General features: G+C 40.0%; 1 protein-coding gene across 1 annotated transcript in view; it reads right to left on the bottom strand.

Moving 5' to 3' along the window:
* Positions 1-255: 255 nt before the first annotated feature.
* EMB2016 (mRNA methyltransferase EMB2016) overlaps positions 256-20,700 on the bottom strand; it is a 415,939-nt gene continuing 395,494 nt past the window's right edge. Inside the window, 1 exon segment of the mRNA XM_089377553.1 lies at positions 256-379. Within this exon segment, the coding sequence (XP_089233679.1) occupies positions 359-379 (21 nt within the window). The 3' untranslated portion in view covers positions 256-358.

Raw genomic sequence — 20,700 nt, 5'->3', positions numbered from 1 at the left:
AAGATTATTAAACTTAACTTCCTCCACAGAAACTGTTTTATCATTTGTCAAAGAATACGAACTGCAGAGCAGCCACAATATCTCTCTCTCTCTCTGCATCTTATATGCTACTGCAACTGCAATTATTCCTGATGAAAGTTGATTATTCATCAAATGCATAGACAAATTACAGATACATTTTAATCCAGCACTAAAAATAAAAATCACATCGAAGAACTTTAAGAAGGAAACCTTCACTCATGAAAAAAAATAGACTACCTTCCAGTGAAAACCTCGTTCCAGAAGGGAGTTCTGTTGATAATTTAACGGATGGTTCCCATTTAGTTGTAGCCCATTCACCAATAGGTAATAACTGCTATCACAATTGGTTTAATCTTTCCTGTGAAACCAAAAACGAGAATATTTGTATTCAGTCACTAAAAGCACATTTTCTGATTCATTTCCGAGGTCATCTAAAGCTTGCAGATTGAAAATAGTCATAATGCTGGCTTAGGATGCTATAGAATGCCAGGGTAGTAAACAGAAAATACAAATACCAAATTACCGCAGGCCAACTGGTCATTCAGTACAGTAATTATTAACCTAGCACAAGTACAATATACTAACCAAGAAATATACATTGCAAAATCCCTTTAAGCAAGCAGACTTTTACAACGATTTGGAAAAGCAGACGATGAAATTTTATCATAACAAATTTCAAATGCAATCTAGGAAAGGGAGAATTAGATGGCATGTTGTGAAAGAAAATTGGAAAATGAACTCTGACGAGTGGTTAGCATCTTCCATAACTGTAATATTAAATAGACAGATTGAAGTAAGGGTGAGGAAAAGATGCATAGGAATCCATCTATATCTCTCAGAATAACAGAATATAGAAGCACCCTTTTCTACTCAACTTATTCTTCAGATTATCGGTAAGCTCACCTTCTTCTATGGGCAGAAGACTAAAGATCTGTATGCAAGAGTTGATGAGGATGCTCACAGATGCAAAGATTTCTCCAGGGTACGGAAAGATATTACAATCCAACTCAAAACAACGAATTTTTACAAGAGGGTGTTAACCTTCACCCAAGTCCATGTTGACAGTGAATCCACCCAATGTTAATGAGTTTGGAAATGACAATGGGGCAGTTAATAAAGAGATACTACTGATACACGACTTGAACAAACATGCTTCAGCCTTGGGGCTAGTGCTTCTATTTTTTTGTGTTTATACAGTCTTTATTTTATATCTTCTACAATGTTTGTCTATAAGTAAATGCCTCATGGGAAGATGCACTGCAGCAGCCGCCAAATAGTATAAAAAATGAAGGCTCTGAGAAATGCTTTAATGATGAATTAACAAGTTTTAGTGCACGGCAAAAGCTGTTTTGATGTTATTTCCAAATATACTTCATCCAAAATACAATGTTCCTCACGTTTTTCACAGAAAGATGTATATACATTCTATCGACATGGCCCTACACAAGAGAAGTGGTAATTGTAACCCATGTGCTGGTTACTTGAGGATTGAGCTGGTTTTCATGTCTATGAAGGGTCTTTCTTTCAGACAACTTCCCTGCCTGCTTAACCCATATGGACCCAGCAAATTGGTGTAAACAGCAAAACCAAGCAATTTCTTTTAAGATTATGGGTATTCTCTCGTAATCCCTTTTTCATGTGTAATCAACATTTGGGCTTAAAGTCCACATTTAATCTCAGTAAATCCAATTTCATTTTCATCTGTAACAACAATTGGATTTTAACTTTAAGCAGTGTTACCAACATCACAATAAAATCACGAAAACATCATGCAGTTGCGATTTTTACATGAGACCATTTTATTGCGCGTAAAAATTGCCGATTTTTGCCCACCAAGAAAATCACAATTTTATCATAGAAATCGTCATAAAACCGCATCATGATCAAGAAAATTGTCAGGCTGTGGACGGGCATTTTAAGTTGACTTTTTAAAGTTATTTTAATACATTTTGCAAACAGGTAGAAGCGTTTGGAGAGCAAAGGAGGAGACCAGGTTTGCTTGAACCAAGGAGGAGGACACCATTTCCATTGCCATCACCATGTTTTTCGGAGAGCGAATTGATTTCTCTCAACTTTGGATGCATTTGCAGGTATGTGTATCAATATGCACCATTTTTTTCATATTTTCATGTGGTTTCCTTTACCCATTAATTTTACTTCATCTTGTTAGGGAGAGTGTGTTTTTCTCCATCACCAATTTATTGTTGAGTGGAGAGGGTTTCCCAAATTCTCACAGCTGGTGGAGTATCTGGAGATATGTCCACCTCTTTCTCTCTTTTTTTAAACAAATTTTTGATAGTTTTTGCATGCCTATCAAATTTCCCTCTTTTTCCTTTATTTTTCATTGCACTGCAGGAGATCTAAATTCCCGTAGCTGGTGGAGTATTTGGAGATATGTCCACCTCTTTCTCTCTATTTTTTAACAATTTTTTGATAGTTTTTGCATGCCTATCAAATTTCCCTCTTTTTCCTTAAATTTTTATTGCACTGCAGGAGATCTAAATTCCCACAGCTGGTGGAGTGTTTGGAGACATGTCCACCTCTTTCTCTCTTTTTTTTTTTAACAAATTTTTGATAGTTTTTGCATGCATATCAAATTTCCCTCTTTTTCCTTAAATTTTTATTAGACTGCAGGAGATCTACTCTTTATGTAAATTTAAGATTTGTATTCTTTTATGCAATTTTTTTTTTATTTTCATGCCAAAAATGTTGATTTTAATTTTTTTCAAACTTTTTGTGTCCTAGGTTTAATCATTACATTAGAGACTAAAAATGCCAAAATAATTAGACCCTATGTGGGAATACAGTGAACCCGAAGGGGGATTCAATAGAATACTTTGAATTGCAAATTGTGTGGGAGGCATATGACTGGTGGAACTCATGATTGAAATTCCATCTTGCACAAATTCTGGCACATGAGGTAGAACTTTGCTTCAAATCAAGTCTAGAAATCATCCATGTTGCCACCAAAGCCCTACAAGATAAGGATGCAACCAAAGAGAACAGAGAAGCTGTAAAAAGTCAAGTTGCAAAGGGAGGAGTGGGGGGAAGAAGTGAGAGTGGTTCTTCAGCATCACCATTCACAATGGCCAGCCCCTCATCTACCTCGCCATTTTTTGTTACTAGAACCATTCTTGGTGCATAACCTTCTATTAGGTCAGTGCTTAAAAGAAAGAAGGAAGAATTTGACAAGCTAGTGGATAGGTGTTTCTATGGGGTGATGTCCCTTTCAACATTGCCAAGAACAATCCCTTCTAACAGACCCTTCTTATGATGTGTTCAAAGGGCCAATTATTCAAACTTAGAAGGCCAATTGCACTACTAGATTGGAGGAATTTTAAGCATCATGGGAACACAATCGATGGATTCACTATGATGCCAGATGGTTCGACTAAATAGAAGAGTAGGACCTTTAACTTTGTGGTTGATTGTCCCAAGGGGACAGTGTTTATTAAATTTGTTGATGCATTTGTGCAGATTAAAGATGCACAATTTTAGGTGAGTTGTTGGACTTGTTCATTTAGGAGGTAGGTCAACAACACGTTGTCCAAGTCATAACGGACAACGCTATGAATTATGTCGCTATTGGCAGGTTGCTTATAGAGGGGTATCCTAACTTGTGTTGGACACCTTGTGCTGAACACTATATTGCATTGATGTTAGAGGATATAGAGAAAATTCCTTATATCAGGGATATTATTGAATCATCCAAGAGCATAACAAAACTTATATATAATCATGCATCTATGCTCAAGTTGATGAGAAGATTCACCAATAAAAATGAGTTGGTGTTTCATGTCATTACATGGTTTGATACTAGCTTCATATGTCTTCAATCTCTCTTGACTTCTATATGGAATGTGAAGAGAATGTTTCTTTCAAAGGAATGGCGTGCTTTATCTTTTAGCTGCAAACATAAGGGAGAGGCCATATGCAAGGTAGTTTCATATCAGGAGAGTTTTTGGGCATGAATGGAGGAGGTGTGTGCCATTACCAAATCTTGGTAAAGGTTCTTTGGTTGGTTGATGGAGACAAGCCATTTGTATCTATTATGAGGATAAGGGGCGTGATGGGCTTGAGAAATGACTATTGATATGGAGAATGATTGATGAACGATAGAATAATACATTCCATCACCCCATTCATACTACACGGATCTACCTCAACATGTTGCTCCTCTAGATACAAGCATAACTAGAGCATATTTGAATAAATACACATCAAGAAGCACAACAAGTTAAAAAGTTTCAAAGTAAATTCCGAATTCATTATAAATTATAATTTATTATTTTATGCCCTGTTGCCCTCTAATTATAATGTATTACAATTATTAATTTATAAAATGACACCCATATAGGTTGGGGTCTTGATGCCTTAATGACATGGTCTATGTCTACTAGAATCATAGATTGTGGGCAAGGCAACTTCAAAAAATGCCTAATGCAAACGCCATATCATTGGATGGGATTGGCACCACTATTGCATGGAGAGTTGAGACCAAGAAGTTCGACATGGAATCAATCCCTAATTAGTTAGAGGAGGCAGTAGGGGAGAGAGAGGTAGAGGAGGAGGACATGACACTACCAGCTTTAAGGACTTTGACAAAATGAGTTGGACTTGGCAGTAGCATGGGTACTAGTAAAGTATGTTAAAGTCTACCTCCTACTTCTAGATGACATTAGAGCCCAATGTCAACCGTAGGACCTTCTTCCTCTAGAGCAAAAGCCATTACCTTTGGGGCAGAGGAAATCACTAGTTTATGTATCTAATTTCATTGTAGATGACTCATGATGAAGAGATTCAGGACATGATTCAATGTTGATTTGTGATGTAGCAATAGCCATCTTATACATCTTAAATATTACCTCTATTTTTGTATTTATGTGGAAATGCATTCATTTGATGATGATGTTGCTCCAGATGTTAAAAAAAATGAATATTTTTGTATTTTGTCCTTATGTCAATGTCAGCAACATTGCTTTTAAGTTCACTTTCACTCAGTAATTCATTGCAAAAATAACTTAAGTTTCACCAATCCCACTATTTAACACCTACGCTATTAGACGCAAGGTTAATTTGAACTAGGTGTAGCAAGGAATTCTTGACTTTTTCCTCCCTAAACATGCTTTAATTGATCTTTCCATATGAGTTCCTAAAATTTGCATTGGGGCTATCACACTCAAATATCTAATGACTGACTACTAAATAAACATGTTTGCATTGGAATACCTAGGTGGGCATGGAAATGTCATATATATTTAGAAGACCATGATAGTGAATGTTGAGCGCTTGCCAACTTTGAGAAGTTTGAACATGTGAGAAGGATTTGCAGTATCATTTTTGTAGTTTATGAAGATGATTTGAGAAACCCTAAACGAGCACCCGCAAGAGGCTATAAGATGAATTCTAAATGGGGAACAACTAGGAGGCTATAAAATGAATCCTGATTGGATAGTGAATAAAATCATTTATGAGACCATTGAAGGAAAAGATCCACCAAACCTAATTTACCTTGACCATGAGGCCTGTGACATTGTTTTGCTCATTACAACCTTGAATTTGACTAAGGAGAGTGATTATGTCGATGGGCATATCTATTTTGGAGTGGGGCTTCTAGAATTTAAATTTAATTATCAATAATTATTAGGCGGATGATAGGGATTTAAAATCCATTGAATATTCTAGAATATTCTTAGTAGTATTTGCAAATCAAAGATTGAGATTTATCTCCAAAGTAGTTGTGCTATTTTTTCTCTTTTAACTAAATTGATTAATTAAAAAAAGTTCATATGAAAAAGTGCCATATGAAATGAGTTATGGTTTTTTGGGAATGTGGTAATGATAAGCCATGGTATTTTAACAAAGTATATTTATAGATTAAGAATCTCCATGCAAAGTGGGGGTAAATCGACTTGGATAAGAATTTTGTTCCATGTTTTTGCAAATATATATATATGTGGGTGTGTGTGTGTTTAACTTTTCTATGTGGTTCATAGTCCTTGGAGATCAATGGTTGCTACATCCACGGAATAATTGTACCAAGAAAATCTACCCAATAGAGCTCGACCCTGAGAATGTCAAGAGAATTGAGATCATGACCTCTCAATAGCAGAGGTCTATGTTGCAAGAAACCACCCCAAAGTTGTTGTGTCGGTACTCGAAATGGCCCGAAACATCAAAACACGGACGAAATGTCTTGGTGTTTTCTTATTTGGAAACGTCAACAAAATGCTGCCAAAATATTTCGGCAGCGTTTCATCCCAAATTTGCCCCATTTCCGTGATTTTTTTGCTTTTATAGGCTCACTCAAGCACCCAAGAAGGGTGTGGGGCCCTTCTATGGCCAAAAAAGATTTAATCTACCACTAAATTTTATCTCTAATCACTCCACAAACTAATTTATCTTTAATCAATCCATGCTCTAGTTCTGCTAAAAAAGTACCTTGTTTTAATTTTGTTAATGAAGATGAGGATGAGGATTATAAGAAATGTACTTATACTTGTAATTAGCTCATATTTTACTTCATTTGCAGCACATATAGCCATGTATAAAGATCGATTTTGGATGTAAAGTCTCCTATATAAAGGTTGATTTTTGAATCTTGGATGTATAACCTCATCTATATAGGATAATTTTGGATTTTGAATCATGTAATCATCTATGAGAGATAATATTGTTGGGTTTTCCTTCTAAAATGTCATTTATGTGTCTCATTCTTTTTTCTCTCGATAATGTGTTATTAACTTATTTGTTTAAAAATATTAGACACATACATATATATATGACGTTTCACCCGATGTTTCCATTTTTCGGGGATTGTGTTTTCAATCATACCCATTTCAAAAACTTCCAGATGTTTCGATGTTTCATACAACTTAGGCAGAGGAGCTTTAATGACAAGACTTGACCAATTGAGCTAACCCTTGAGGCTATATATATGTTTAACTTATATATTAATTCTTTTTTAAATTATTAATAATAATAATATAATAAATATTTTAAAATAAAGTTATAATTTAGTTACTTTATGATTATTTTAATTTTAACAATGTGAGATGCATTATGAAGTGCTTTGATACTTATTATAAATTGATGCCTATCGATATTTACCAACCATTTAATTTATATGGTTGTGCTTGTTACAATATATTGTTGGACAACAAGCTTGTTAAAAACAAGATTGATGGACACTGTGCATAATGGGCTTCTCAAGTTTTCTACTTGGTTGATCACTGTTGAATCAAAGATATTAAAGGATTTGATCAAGAAATCTAAAAAACCCTTCATATACCCTGACTTTCTAAAGGCACTCATTTGGGTAAAGAGTTTCTACATGCTTACTTTAGTGGTGGCAATCAACAATCATCCTTGCACTGTATATGTCACTTAACTACGCAGTAAAATATGTACATATCATCAATTCTGTTGTATTGAAGATATGCCTTTAGATTTTTGTAGTCATTCTAATTTGGATTGGCTTAATATATTATTTGTCATCCATCTTCATGGTTTTAGAGTGGAAAATTTGGAGGAATCAGCTTGCAGGGTCACATTTTTATCGGTGATCTTGGACCCCAATTTGGAAAATTTCAAGTGAAAATCTTTAGGAGCCATTTGAGGCCTTAAATGAACACCTTTTGTGGTCCCAACATTACTATGCACCTAGATTTCATAATCTACACAACAATACCTTTCTAATGGCACAAGAATCACCTCAATTAGAGCTCGTATGAGAAAGTTATGCCTCATGGAAGTTGACCTATCTAAATTGATCACCATAATTTGAGATGATGCCACATTAGCTCCTATTACTTAAGGAGAAGGGGCTAGCTACATGGGCACTATTACCGCTCAAACTAGCACGGGACCCCTAAAGGGGCAAATGCTAGACCAAGGGCAACAAAATGGAGACTTAGCCCACTGTCACCTCAGCTAAGGCTCCCTACTATTTACGGACTTTCACCGATGGGAGGAGACCCCGTTTATATGGAATCACAAATGAAGGATAAATCAACAAGTGGATATAGAAACCCAAATAATCCCTTTCCAAAAGAGGTTGAAGAGTGAAGCTTGCTTGCTTTCTAAGAAAGGTACAATATCTTCTAGGAGAAGGATGGGAGGATTTGAGGGTTAGGTTTGTTGAAGGAAGTGTAACTACGTTCAATCTTCATAAATGTACTTTTGATATTTGTACTTACTCAAGAAAAGAAATATTATTTTAAAATATATGACAATGAGTTTCTTGCTCATTGAAGTAGGTCTAGCACATGTCAAAGTGCTATAGGTGAGTCAAATAGTCAAGAGAAAATATTGAAGGCCTTAAGGGCATGTTACACTATGTATATATTAGAGTCAAAGGGAAACCTCCAAGCAAAGTCAAGTCTACTCCTATGACACCTTCAAAGAAGCTCCTTCAAGCATGCTACACCACCATGGAAAATATGAGAAGTCTGCTCAACAAATCAGCCACCAATCTTCCCTCCAAGTCGGCCTACAAACAACCCTCAAAGTCGGCCTACAAGTAGCCAGTCAAGTTGGCCTACTAGTCAGCTTAAATGGAGGGACAATCCTCTATTTATAGAGGTTCTCCACTCCAATTATAACATAGAACAAAAGCTCTGAAATCGGCAAGAAAAAGAGGAGACAAGAAGAAAATAGGTCGTGGAAAGAAGCTCTGTTAAGGCAGCGAAGAAAAGGAGGAAGAACAATGAGGGTTAAGGGACTGCCTTTTAGGGTTATCACTAATACATGTGCGAGAAACGAAGGGTATGCCTGCGGTTACTACAACAGAAAACTACAAGTGACATAACTCTCTATTTTTGGGTTAGTAAAGAAGGCCTATAAGGCCTCCCAAATTCCAATCAAGCAAAGAGGAAGGCCAATCAAGCGAAGAAGGGAAGAGGCTACAACAAGTAAAACAATGACACGTGCGAGAATTTAGGGTTGCTAGACAGGCACATCCAATCAGCACCTACACTTTGAAGAAGAAGCTCATCTGGTTAAGAAGGTGAAGGTATCATCATATGGAAAGGTTTTCATCAAATGCTTGTACTCTGGAGCAAGTGCAACAAGGTCTACTAACAAGTTTAAAGAACAATGAAGTGCTGGAAGGAGGAGGACAAAGTGTCGGGAAACAACGCGTTGGAAGAAGTGTCGTTAGAAGTGTTCAGGCATATGGTGTAGAAAAGAGTGGAGACTTGACTTGTGCTTGGAGGATATCTTTGTCAGGGGTCTAGGATTTGGCATTGATCAATAGAAGCTTTAATAAGAGAAATTCACTAAAGGGTTTTCCTCTCAAGAGTAGAGAGGTTTTGGCCCTGGCATCCAACATCTTGTGTTCTTGTTTTTATTCCTTGGTAGCAGTTTGATGAAGTACACACATATGCACTAATAAGAAGAAGAGGAAGAATAAGCTAATAAGAAAAGAAAAAATACTCCACAAATTGTTATCAAGTAACGAAGAATCACAATACACTACTTTGCCCTAGATTCTTCAACAAGGTTTAGGAAATATGACTTGTGAAATAGTTTCCCAATCCCTAAAATCCTTATTAAATTGGTATCCCAGATGGTTGTTGTTGATTTGGGGTATCATCGGATGCGCTCTAGCCACGAAAATTGGTGGAGAGGCTAAAGCACATGAGATCTCAACACCCAGAAATGGTTTGGGCAGATTCTAAACAGTTTGGGAGATATTAAAATAATTAATATTTTTAATGGAATCCCTAAGTCTAGACTTAGGGAAAATAAAATATTAATGTGAATTAATATAAAACTGTGTTAGAAGGGTCCAAAAGTCATGGATCAAGCTAGAGTTAATCTTAGTTGTTGATTAGGGACTTAATCTCGGTCATTGAATTGTCAACGAGAAAAGTATAAGAGAAGGCTTGAGGGTCACTTGGAGAACACACCGAGTTGATCAAGAATTCGATTTTCTAGGGCAGGGCTTGATGAGGAAATCGAAGGAGTGATCAGAGTTGCAGTTGAGGGGCAGTGAATACAGAAGCAGAAAGGCAGAGAGAGTACTGGGAGCATCAGCGCAAAAGCCGAGAGAGAGGGATGCAGAGCAAGCTAGAGGCCACGCAAAGCTAGTCAGTGCCCACGCAGAGGCAGCCAAGAGTTGCACAGTGCCAGAGAGAGCCATCATGGGTGATACAGAGGCTCTAGAGGCTGACGCAATGCCTCCAGAGGCTGATGCAGGGAGAGTTGAGGTGATGCTAGGCCAGAGAGTCTGACGCAGTCCCTAGAGGTAGACGCTGGAAATTTTGTGGGGTAGATTGCAGCTGAGAGCTGTGGGATTGTTCATCCGGGGCCTTAGCCGAAATATTTGTCTCTGACTGAGCGGTACTACTGCCGATATCATTCTCTGTTGGGTGAGCCGGTTTGTCACCCAGATTGTATTCTAAAACTGCTTAATAATAAAACCCTCAAATAGTTGCACTGGTTTTCCCGCATTGGGTTTTTCCGGGGACATTAGTCCAAAAACAACGGTGTCACTTATGTGTTTGTTTTTCCCTCAGTTGATGATCTGTAATGTGTTGAGCACGTACTTGTATTTATTTTCAGTATTTACATGGTAGATAACTTGTTAATTAGACAGAACAAGTAGGCAGAAATAAATCAGAAAATACATGAAGGATTTCTAACAATTAGACTTAGAAATTCCAACATGGTATTAGAGCGTGGTCGCAAATCACAAGAGAACTGAGGGCATCAACCAAGCAGACAACAACAGACACAGTTGTCCCAAGTGACAGAAGTTGTTTCTAGCAGAGAAGCAGCAAGGAAGGGATGATGCAGTGCCTGCGTCATCAAGTTTGAGCCGGGAGGAGGATCAGCGCAGTGGCAGAAGGGAGCAGACCTCACCTACGCAGTGCCTAGTCATCTTTCTCAGTCAGGAAGGATTGACGCCCGTGGCTAGGAGGTGCAGATTTTGCTGGTGTCAGGATTGCGTAGAGCCTAGAAGCTCTAACCTTCAGTTTGCTGAGGTATAGGAGGTTGTGGGTAAGTTGCAGAGTGACGCTGGTGGGGTATTGTGGTCAGAATAGTACCTAACAAGCCAAGACCAAGGAGGAGGGAGTTGTTGCCAAGGATTTCTAGCCAAGAAAGCCAGATCAATGGTGCAACTGCACTAACGATCGGAGTGGGGCATCTTGACATTGGCAGAGGGGTTTCCAAGAGGGAAATCGAGGCTCAGAGAGAGTCACACTAAGAACTTCCAAAAGGGAAGTAGAGCAGTAGCGAAATGGCAGTGAATGGGGTAAGAGAACAAGACAAACTGGACGAAGCCTCAAACTTCGTAGTCTGGAGGACCAAAATCTTGTCTGTTCTAGACAGGAATCATCTCAAGTACTTCGCCTTGAATACGATAGTGATTCCAGTTGACCCAATTGAGAACAACAATTACGAGGAGGCAATGGTGAGGGCCAAGAGAATCACCCTTGATGGGATCAAGGACGATGTAGTACCACATATTGCCGAAAAGGAAACGGCAAATGCGATGTGGGAGGCCCTGACGAAATTGTATCAGCATACTTCCGCGCAGAGGAAGATGCTACTAGAAGATTAGTTGTGGTCATACCAGATGCAGAAGGGAGAATAGATCGACACCTTCCTTGGTCGATTGAAGGAGATCCGGGATCAGTTGACTTCCACAAGGGCCATGTCGGATCAAGAATTGATGGTGAGGACAGCCCTGAACGCAGTCTCAGAAGACTGGGAGGTGTTTGTCTAGAGCATACTAGGCAGGTCGACCCTGTTAGCGCTTGAAATTTCACCTCAGGCTGAGAAAGGTAAACCTCAAGGCTACATCAAACCATTTAGCCTCGTAGCTAGCCCTACGGGGCAGGAGAAGGCTCTCTCCGGTCAATCTCGACAGATCTTCAATGGGATGAGATGACCAACAAGGTAACACTGATATTAGGCTAGTAAACTGAATTAAAAGGTTGATTTGGGGTTTTTTGGGTTTTTGGTGGCAAATTGAGGAATTGCAATTTTGGGGTGCGGGGATTGGACACAGTTTCTGCAGGGGGTTCCTTGGGGCGAGGTAAGAGACAGCGTTGATGCCTTTAACTGAAATGAATGGTCAGGAATGAAAGATGAGGAGATAAAGAGAGCAAACAATCACTTTGAATTCTCTTTAGACAGAAGAAAACATTGAAATTAAACAAATTTAAAAGCAGAGCATGGCTAGCATGAATTCATACTTTAACACTTCATTTGTTTAATGTGCAGCAGTAAAGAAAGGAAATGAATCACATAACAAAGCTTACAAGAAAACTGAGAAAACACACCATCAACACGAGTCCACAAGAATCCCAAAGATGACTGCAAAACCCTGGTCTTCCTTAGCCAAAAATTGCAGAGATACAGTGAAAATATACAATGATAGCTTCTCCCTCAAGAGTCCAACCATGAAAATGAGCAAGAAAGTACATAATATAGATGATCTAACCTCTTTCCCTGCCTCCATGGGTCGAGCTCACTATCCTAGGAGCTGTTTGAACCACTTCTAAACTAAGCACTACAAAATAGGCAGTCAAAACAACTTGCCTCTATAAACTTGGAAACCAGTTCATACATTCAATTTTTACCCTTTACATGAAAAAATCTTCTAGAAGTGTTAAACAAGAGTGAAAGTATCCAAAAAGTGTCACAATTACATCCAAGAGGACCATCATTAACCTCAGAAAGTCGAAAAGAGTCAAATCTGCATTTTCTGGGCTGAACTGGTCAAATTTGGCAAAATCTGCTCAACGGGTCGCGCCCCTTTTCTCAACGGGTCGTGCACTTTGGAGCTCTGTTTGGGGTACTTTCAGGTGTCAGAATTGGGTGCAGGATAGCTCGTTGGAAAGGTCTGCGAGTCTACTTTCCAACCCAACTGGAATTTTTGAATTTGGAGTTCATTTGCCCAGTCAAAACTCAATTCTCTCAAGACTGCTTCTGCAACTCAAAAAGGGGGTAGAAAGTCAAATTTTGCATGTATTTTGACCTTCTGGAGGCCCAAAACTCCATAAAAACTCAAGTCCATCCATAGGCATATGTAACTTTGCATGACAAATCTAGAAATGCCGAGTTTTTGCAAAAAGGAGCTGCCATGACAAAGGGTCTCACCGGGGGTGAGACCCGTTGAGGAGCCAAAACCTGTAAATTTCCAAAAAATGCCAAAATTGCCCAAAATTCTCAAAAATTTTTGGGATTTGTGTTGTGGCTGAGCTAGTGAGTGCCATGATCTTTGAGGGATGTCTCCGCCAAGATACGGAGTGGATTGGTCCTTTTCTTCCGCCTAAGAGCCTCGGACAACCTCCTTTGGAACATTTTCATTTTGGCCTTGCATACATGCATCCTTGCCCAATAGTGATTCTTCATGTTTCTCAGCAGCTTTTTCTCTTGGTTGGCCTTAGCCAACAGCCTCTCCAAGTGGGCATTCTCCTGAATGAGCATTGACTCTCGGTCAGCAGGCAATGGATCACCGGGTCTTCTACGGTTCAAGACTCGGTTGCTACGAATCCTCCAAAGCTCATCAAGTGCTTTCTCCTCCTCTAACTGTTTGTTCCGCTACTCCAGGTAAGTAATAGTCCATTGGGCACCCTCAAGTCTCCTCTGTAAAACATCATTTTCAGCCCTGAGATGCTGAATGATCTCCTTCGCCTCTTGGCTAGGAGAACTGGCCTCAAGATCAATCACCGGACCCTCATGAATCATGGGCTCTTTGCCCCTCTGTAGTACCTGTGCTGGTGAAGAAAGCGAGGCCCCTTCCACCTGATGTGGAGATAACACTCGCTGAGCTGAAGATGAAGGCGAGACCCCTTCCACCTGTTGTGGAGATAGTACTCGCCTAGCTGCTGCAAATAAGGCCCTCGGGCCTTTCTGATATGTGAGCTGAGGTGAAGAAACAACATGTCTAGTGACCGGAATATCAGGCTGCTGAGATCCACCCTCCTCATGAATGACCTCGGGATGTGGCTGGGGTGGTGCTGTGAAAAACTCACGGGAGATGAACTCCTCCCATGAGATGCCCTGCTGAGTCAACTGATGTGAGACTATGAGCTGAATCAAACCATAATGACATAAGCTCCTGTACTGCTGGGCCGGGGTCTTCTTCTGCAACATGGGCACCATCCTCTGAATGTTATGAAACAAGAAGACCGGGATGTTCATCATCCTCACTCGGGTGAAATGCATCAAAAGGCGAATGTGATATGAGTACACCTGTGAAAATCTGCCCTCACAGGTAAAATAATGCATAATAAGCCTCATGATGGGAGCATACTCGCTCCGGAGAAATCTGAATGGAAAAACACCCGTCAAAAGTCTCACGAATGGTGGCCGGACATAGGGCTCAAAGTGAACAAAATCTAGCAACCTGCGCTTAGGCCACACCTCACCCACATTCGGTATCCCTGTAGCCTGTGAGATCACCTCGGGTGTCAATGTAAAGTTCACCCCTGCCAGAGTGACATGTCCATCATGGAGATGTAAAACAAACAAGCGAGCCAACTCTCTATGGTGCTGAATCCGGGAAATCCTCTCACAGAAATCATCACAAGACATATACTGAAAACAAGTCACTGCCATGGGACAAGCCTGTAATTCTGCCAAAGAGGTGGGCTCCTCTCGCTTATGATGTCCACCCTTACCACCCTTACGAGGCCTCCTCTGTACCTCAACCTCTGTAGATGATGAATGGTCATCACTTTGCTCATAAGTTTCGGTTTCTGACATGGTTTAGGAGCAAAGTGGACAAATTGAACTGCTGTCTCTGCCTGCAAAAAGTGCTGAAATCTATGCTGTTTCAAGGGGAAAAAGACATGAGGGAAATGTTAGGGGAGGGATCTTTTAACAAGGAATGGGAATATATAAAGATAACAGGGAATTTCAAGGGAAATTTTGCAAATCATTATGCATATTAGAACACATATTTGTAATAGGGAAATCATTTGCAAAGATTATTGCATATGGGAAAAACATGCATGAAAGTAAACATGGGAATATATGTATACATGTTTAATAGGGGAAAAAGGGAAACCATGCACAAAACATGCTGACATGTTTACCAACAGTTTTTGTTATTTTGCACATGCATATGGTAGAGGGGAATTAGGGTTTTGAATTTTTGTTTTTTGATGCTTTGGGAAAGGGGTAGGGTTTTCAGTTTTAATGGCTAGGGATGGGGAAAGATTTGCATTTCATTTATAAGATAAAATGGGAAAAGAGATGAACATATAAATGTGAGTGATAGGGAAAGGAGGGAAGCCAACCCAAGGGAAAAGTAACTTGAAACAACACAAACCCTAGCACAATTTGGTCATGAACATTGCAGCCATATAATGTCCTTTTACTTGCAAAATTTTGATCATAAAAGCATGCCCATGACATCCACCATTCATAACAACAATTAATCCATGTTTAGAGCACCTACCTCGAGCAAATTCGGTGATTTGGAAGAAGATTAGGGAAATTTCCTTGAAGTTTGCAGCCAAGCGGTTCAACGGGTCGCGCCCCTCCCAACGGGTCGCGCACGTTGATTTTTTGAACTGCAGAAGGGCTCTGGACGGGTCGCGCACCACCCAACAGGTCGCGCACCACCCTCGACGGGTTGCGCCCCTCTCAGCTGCCCGAAATTGCTGTAAATTTGCTCCTTTCTCTCAATCACTCTCTCTATCTCTCTTGCAAGCGTTAGAATGCACAATGAGAGTGAAAGGAGGGAATTTGGGCTTTTATAAGTCTCATTTGAAAAAATTTCATTTACAAACCCACTTTCTAATGTTTTTCTTTTGACACTTTATAACACTGATTTTTGGTTTCCTTTATCCTGAATTTGACTCATTGAGTGCTTTGACTTGATTCTTTTTGCAGGTAGATCATCTGAGGGACTTTGGCAAGGGGACCTGGGTTACTGCTACCCTTTTGAAGACTTTTTGGAATTTCATTCTTTTTACAAAAATTTAACATGACCTTGGCTTTAAAAACAGAGTTTTTAAATCCAAGGTTAAAAACGAACTGTACATGATGAAAATATCAAAGAAACATGTTTACAATCCTCCCTCTGGCTTGCTGGGCACTCAAGGACTTTCAAAGACATGACCTTGCAAAGATAAATGACCAAAACCCTAGACCTAGGACCTTTGACCTCAAGACAAAACAAGACAAGCTTGAAAGAGCTTAATGACTGATATGACCTGATCCAGCAAAACCAAGAGGGGTATAAATAAACCAGCTCCTCCATCAGGGTTATGGCATGCCTAACGGGATGCAAAATTTGACACTTATGAGACACCTACTAATGCAAATGCAAAGAGCTTTGATCACTGATGGAGGGCTTTCAAGACCGACACTAACAGACCCTTCCAGATTGGGAGGAACTGTTGGTGGCTCTTCATAATGAAGAGATCAAAAGGCTGACCAACGCAGGAAGCAGCGGCAAGGGGGTCAGAATCAAGGAGGAAGAGGAGGATGTTGCCCTAACATCTGAGGGAAAGCAGGAGAAACGAAAGAAGTACCTCTCCAAGGTCAAATGCTTCCACTGTGGGGAACTGGGTCATTATGCCAGCCAGTGTCCGGGGAAGAACAGCAAGGGAGAGGCTTCCGAGACCAAGGCTATGCCAGCAAGGGCGGAGAAGGAAGTGGAGACAGATGATCACTGTGCCATGAGTGCTCACATGCCACTTGAGAGGAAGTGGGGAGACATCGAGCTGTAGTCAGTGGACTACAGGCGATGAGGGGCAGGATCCTCGAGGTACCCAACCTCTTGGATTATACCTTGCTACAGGAGCCCCAAAGAGGAGTAGCAGTACTAGCAGATGTCAGTAGAGAGGGATGCAGATGGAGCGACAGAAGGAGCTACAATGCAGGATTCCCAAGACAGCGTGACGCAGTAGTGCGAGATGCACGGAGTTGTTGCAACAACGTAGAGTTCAGAGAAGGGGCACTTGTCAGCGACAGAAGGAGTTTCAGCATCATGGGTGTCTCTAGCCTGACAGAGTTATAAAAGTTGGAAGATTAGTTACTTACTTCTCAGTAACTGAGTTGCAATGCACCAGTTAGCAGTGGCAGTGCTATGGGCAACATGATGCAGCATGATGAGAGGGGTTGTCTTATGGATGTAGCAGTAGCAGTGTCTGGGCCATGGGTAGTAGTACATAATGCAACAGTATAGAGGATGTTGGGCAGCAGGCCTAGCATCAACACTAGGACCGTTGTCGGATGATCAGGGTGATGCTCAGTGAATAGTATTACTAAACACAGTCTTCGCTAAGAGGGAGTGTTGATTTGGGGTAGAATCGAATGTTCTCTAGCCACGAAAATTGGTGGAGAGGCTAAAGCACATGAGATCTCGAATACCCAGAAATGGTTTGGGCAGATTCTAAATAGTTTGGGAGATATTAAAATAATTACTATTTTTAATGGAATCCCTAAGCCTAAACTTAGGGAAAATAAAATATTAATGTGAATTAATATAAAACTATTAGAAGGGCCCAAAAGTCATGGATCAAGCAAGAGTTAATCTTAACTGTTGATTAGGGATTTAATCTCAGCTGTTGAATTGTCAACGAGAAAAGTATAAGAGGAGGCTTGAGGGTCACTTGGAAAACACGCCGAGTTGATCAAGAATTCGCTTTTTTGGGGCAGGGCTTACTGAGGAAATCAGAGTGATCAGACTAGCAGCTGAGGGGCAGTGAATACAGAAGCAGAGAGGTAGAGAGGGTACCGGGAGCATCAGCACAGAAGTCAGGAGAGAGGGACACAGAGCCATCTAGAGGCCACGCAGAGCCACTCGGGGCCCACGCAAATAAAGCCAGGAGCTGCACAGTGCTAGAGAGAGCCAGCGTGGGTGACGTAGAGGCTCTAGAGGCTGATGCAGTGCCTCCAAAGGCTGACGCAAGGCGAGTTGAGGTGACATTGGGCAAGAGAGGCTGACGCAGTCCCTAGAGGCAGACGTTGGAGATTTCGTGGGGCAGATTGGAGCTGAGAGCTGTGGGATTGTTCATCCGGGGTGTTAGCCGGAATATTTGTCTCCGACTGAGCGGTACTACTGTCGAGATCATTCTCTGTTGGGTGAGTCGGTTTGGCACCCAAATTGTATTCTGAAATTGCTTAAATATAAAACCGTCAGATAGCTACACCGGTTTTCCCGCATTGGGTTTTTCCGGGGACATTAGTCCAAAAACAACGGTGTCACTTGTGTGCTTGTTTTTCCCTCAGTTGATGATTTGTAATGTGTTGAGCATGTACTTATATTTATTTTTAGTATTTACACCGTAAATAACTTGTTAATTAAATAGAACAAGTAGGCAGAAATAAATCAAAAAGTAGATGAAGGATTTCTAATAGTTAGACTTAGAAATTCCAAAAGTTCTTGAAGAATTGTCTTTTCAAAGGATTGGGACAACACAAGACCAAGTGGACCCAGCCTAGGTTATGAGGTAAGAGTTTAGCAACCAACGATATTCTTAACCCAGACAAGGAGGGGGAAAGGATCAAAGAAAGAATTTTCACTTAAAGATGTTGAATTGATCCTATGAGGCATTAGCTTTGGGGATACCAGGGCAAAGTTTGATCTTGGAGCTAGGGCTTGGCTTTTCTCACAACTCCACCTTTGGAATGGCTTCGAAATTGGAAGAGGCCTTGAGAAGACACCAAATCAACATAAATATGAATGAAGACTGCGTTTCTTAGTCAAGGAGGCCTTTAAGACTACCTCACTACCCTTTAAGGGCAAAGGGAAGCAACCTTAAAACTTTTATACTTCGACTTGCAAAAGGTGATGGCTTATCAAGATGAATTTATTGATAGAATTATCCCTAGGAATTTCAATCAAAAGTAACAGCATGCAGCAATTAGCCCTAAAAATAGTGGAAATCCCAATCCAATGTATATGACAAAGCAGAACAAAAATAACATTAAAATCTTGTACTTACATGTAATAGAATGTTGATTAGTGGTTGTCATTAATGTCAACCCAAGCAACACCAGGGGCTACCTCGATCCTTCAAGGGCATTTTGACTTGAAAACTCATATTATTTTGCATCAAAGATCTTCTCGATGGATTCTACTCGTCGATATGTTTCCGTTGAAATATGGCACATCACGTAATTCTTCACGGTTTGAGAGATATTCATGTTTGAAGTTAGTAACACCAATGAGTGGGCTAAAACCATATGGGGTTGTGGCATGGCACTCATAGTTGGTTGTGGTCATTGAATAGTAAATAATAAATAATGTTTTTTTTCCTAAAATCCCTCCAACGTTCACTTGTTGAGGACCCTCCCAACTCAAGACATTCATATAAATAGTGACCCTCGTATCCTCCTCTAGCAGGGATTTTGTGGCTTCAAACAAGTCATCGCAGCATTTTCGCTATAACTTTTTTTCTGTGAATCTTCAGAGGCTGAAATTAAAACCCATTTGAGCCGAAATCTTGATGAACCTCATGACAGAATTTCAGATATTGGTTCGCTATATTTTCAGAGATATGTTCTGAGGAAGTTAGGGTTTTGCAGGCTCTCGAATTCCATGTCAAACAGGTGACAGTGGGAAAATCGTCATAACTCTCTCTAAGCATTGGATTCAAATTTCGTAAATAGTCACAGAAAGAGGACGGATTGTAGTTTGTGGAGTAGTGTTTTCAAGGCCGAAGGTCGCAGTAGTGACACGTGGCACTTCATACAAGTTCGCTCTACTAAACCAGTGTATAATCAAGTCATCGTGGGAGATAGGGCATAACTCTTTCTTGAAGAATCCAATCTTTATCAGACCTGTGGGATTGGAAAGAGGACTTAGAAGGCTACCACAAGACGAAATTTCATACCCTGGAGATCTGAAATTACATAGACACGACAGATTCAATATTGAGCTCCTAGTAAGGACCACACATCAACAGTCAATGGTAAGTCTCCTACAGCAAGGTATGTGTGATTAGTGTTTACATTTGAAATATGAGTATAATCTCTGACATATGCTTTTGCAGGACAATGTAAATACATACAGGGTCTCAGTTATATTTCTATGTCTCTGTATGTCACAGTTAGTTTTGATACTACATTTCGGAAGTCCTATTCTTGATACTACACATTTTATGCTACATATTCTTGATGCTACACCAAGTTTGCTAAATCTATATGATGTTGTAAGTTCATGTTATTTGTCTTGTCATAGTTGATAGAATGGTTTCTGTTGTTGTACTTAGAACTTGGTCCATCACAAGTCTAGGGTCTGTCATCAATTCTTACTGTATATATCTTTAGGTGCGTTTTGGATATAGTATTGCATAGATTCCAGGCCTATATCAAGAGTGCAAGTCTTTGTCTACTACTGCAGCAAGTCAACAACAAAAGTGACAATTACACTTCAGGTACGCATTGTAATTTGTATTTATTCATTATTATGCACTTACATGTGTTTTGCAGGCAGAGGTAAGTTGAAGGGTATTTTGTTTTATTTTGGGATTGGTTTCGCCAGGCAAATTTTGCATGCATGTAGAAGAAGATTCAAGAACAACTTCAAGCAAGAATTCAAGAGCAGAAGTATCAAATCAAAGGAAGCATTGCAGCAGGACATCCTTTGAAGACATGACAACCATCCGTATATTGTGAAGAAGTGTCAAGACCAAGAGTCATCATTGTAAAGTCGTAAAAGAGTCATTTGTAGAAGTGTCATCATTGGAAGAGCCATTATTG

The sequence above is a fragment of the Pinus tabuliformis genome, chromosome J, assembly GCF_031772625.1.
Source record: "Pinus tabuliformis cultivar Carrire ecotype Pingquan chromosome J, CPIR1, whole genome shotgun sequence".
NCBI classification, from domain to species: domain Eukaryota; kingdom Viridiplantae; phylum Streptophyta; class Pinopsida; order Pinales; family Pinaceae; genus Pinus; species Pinus tabuliformis.
This window is presented reverse-complemented; position numbering and strand designations above follow the sequence as displayed.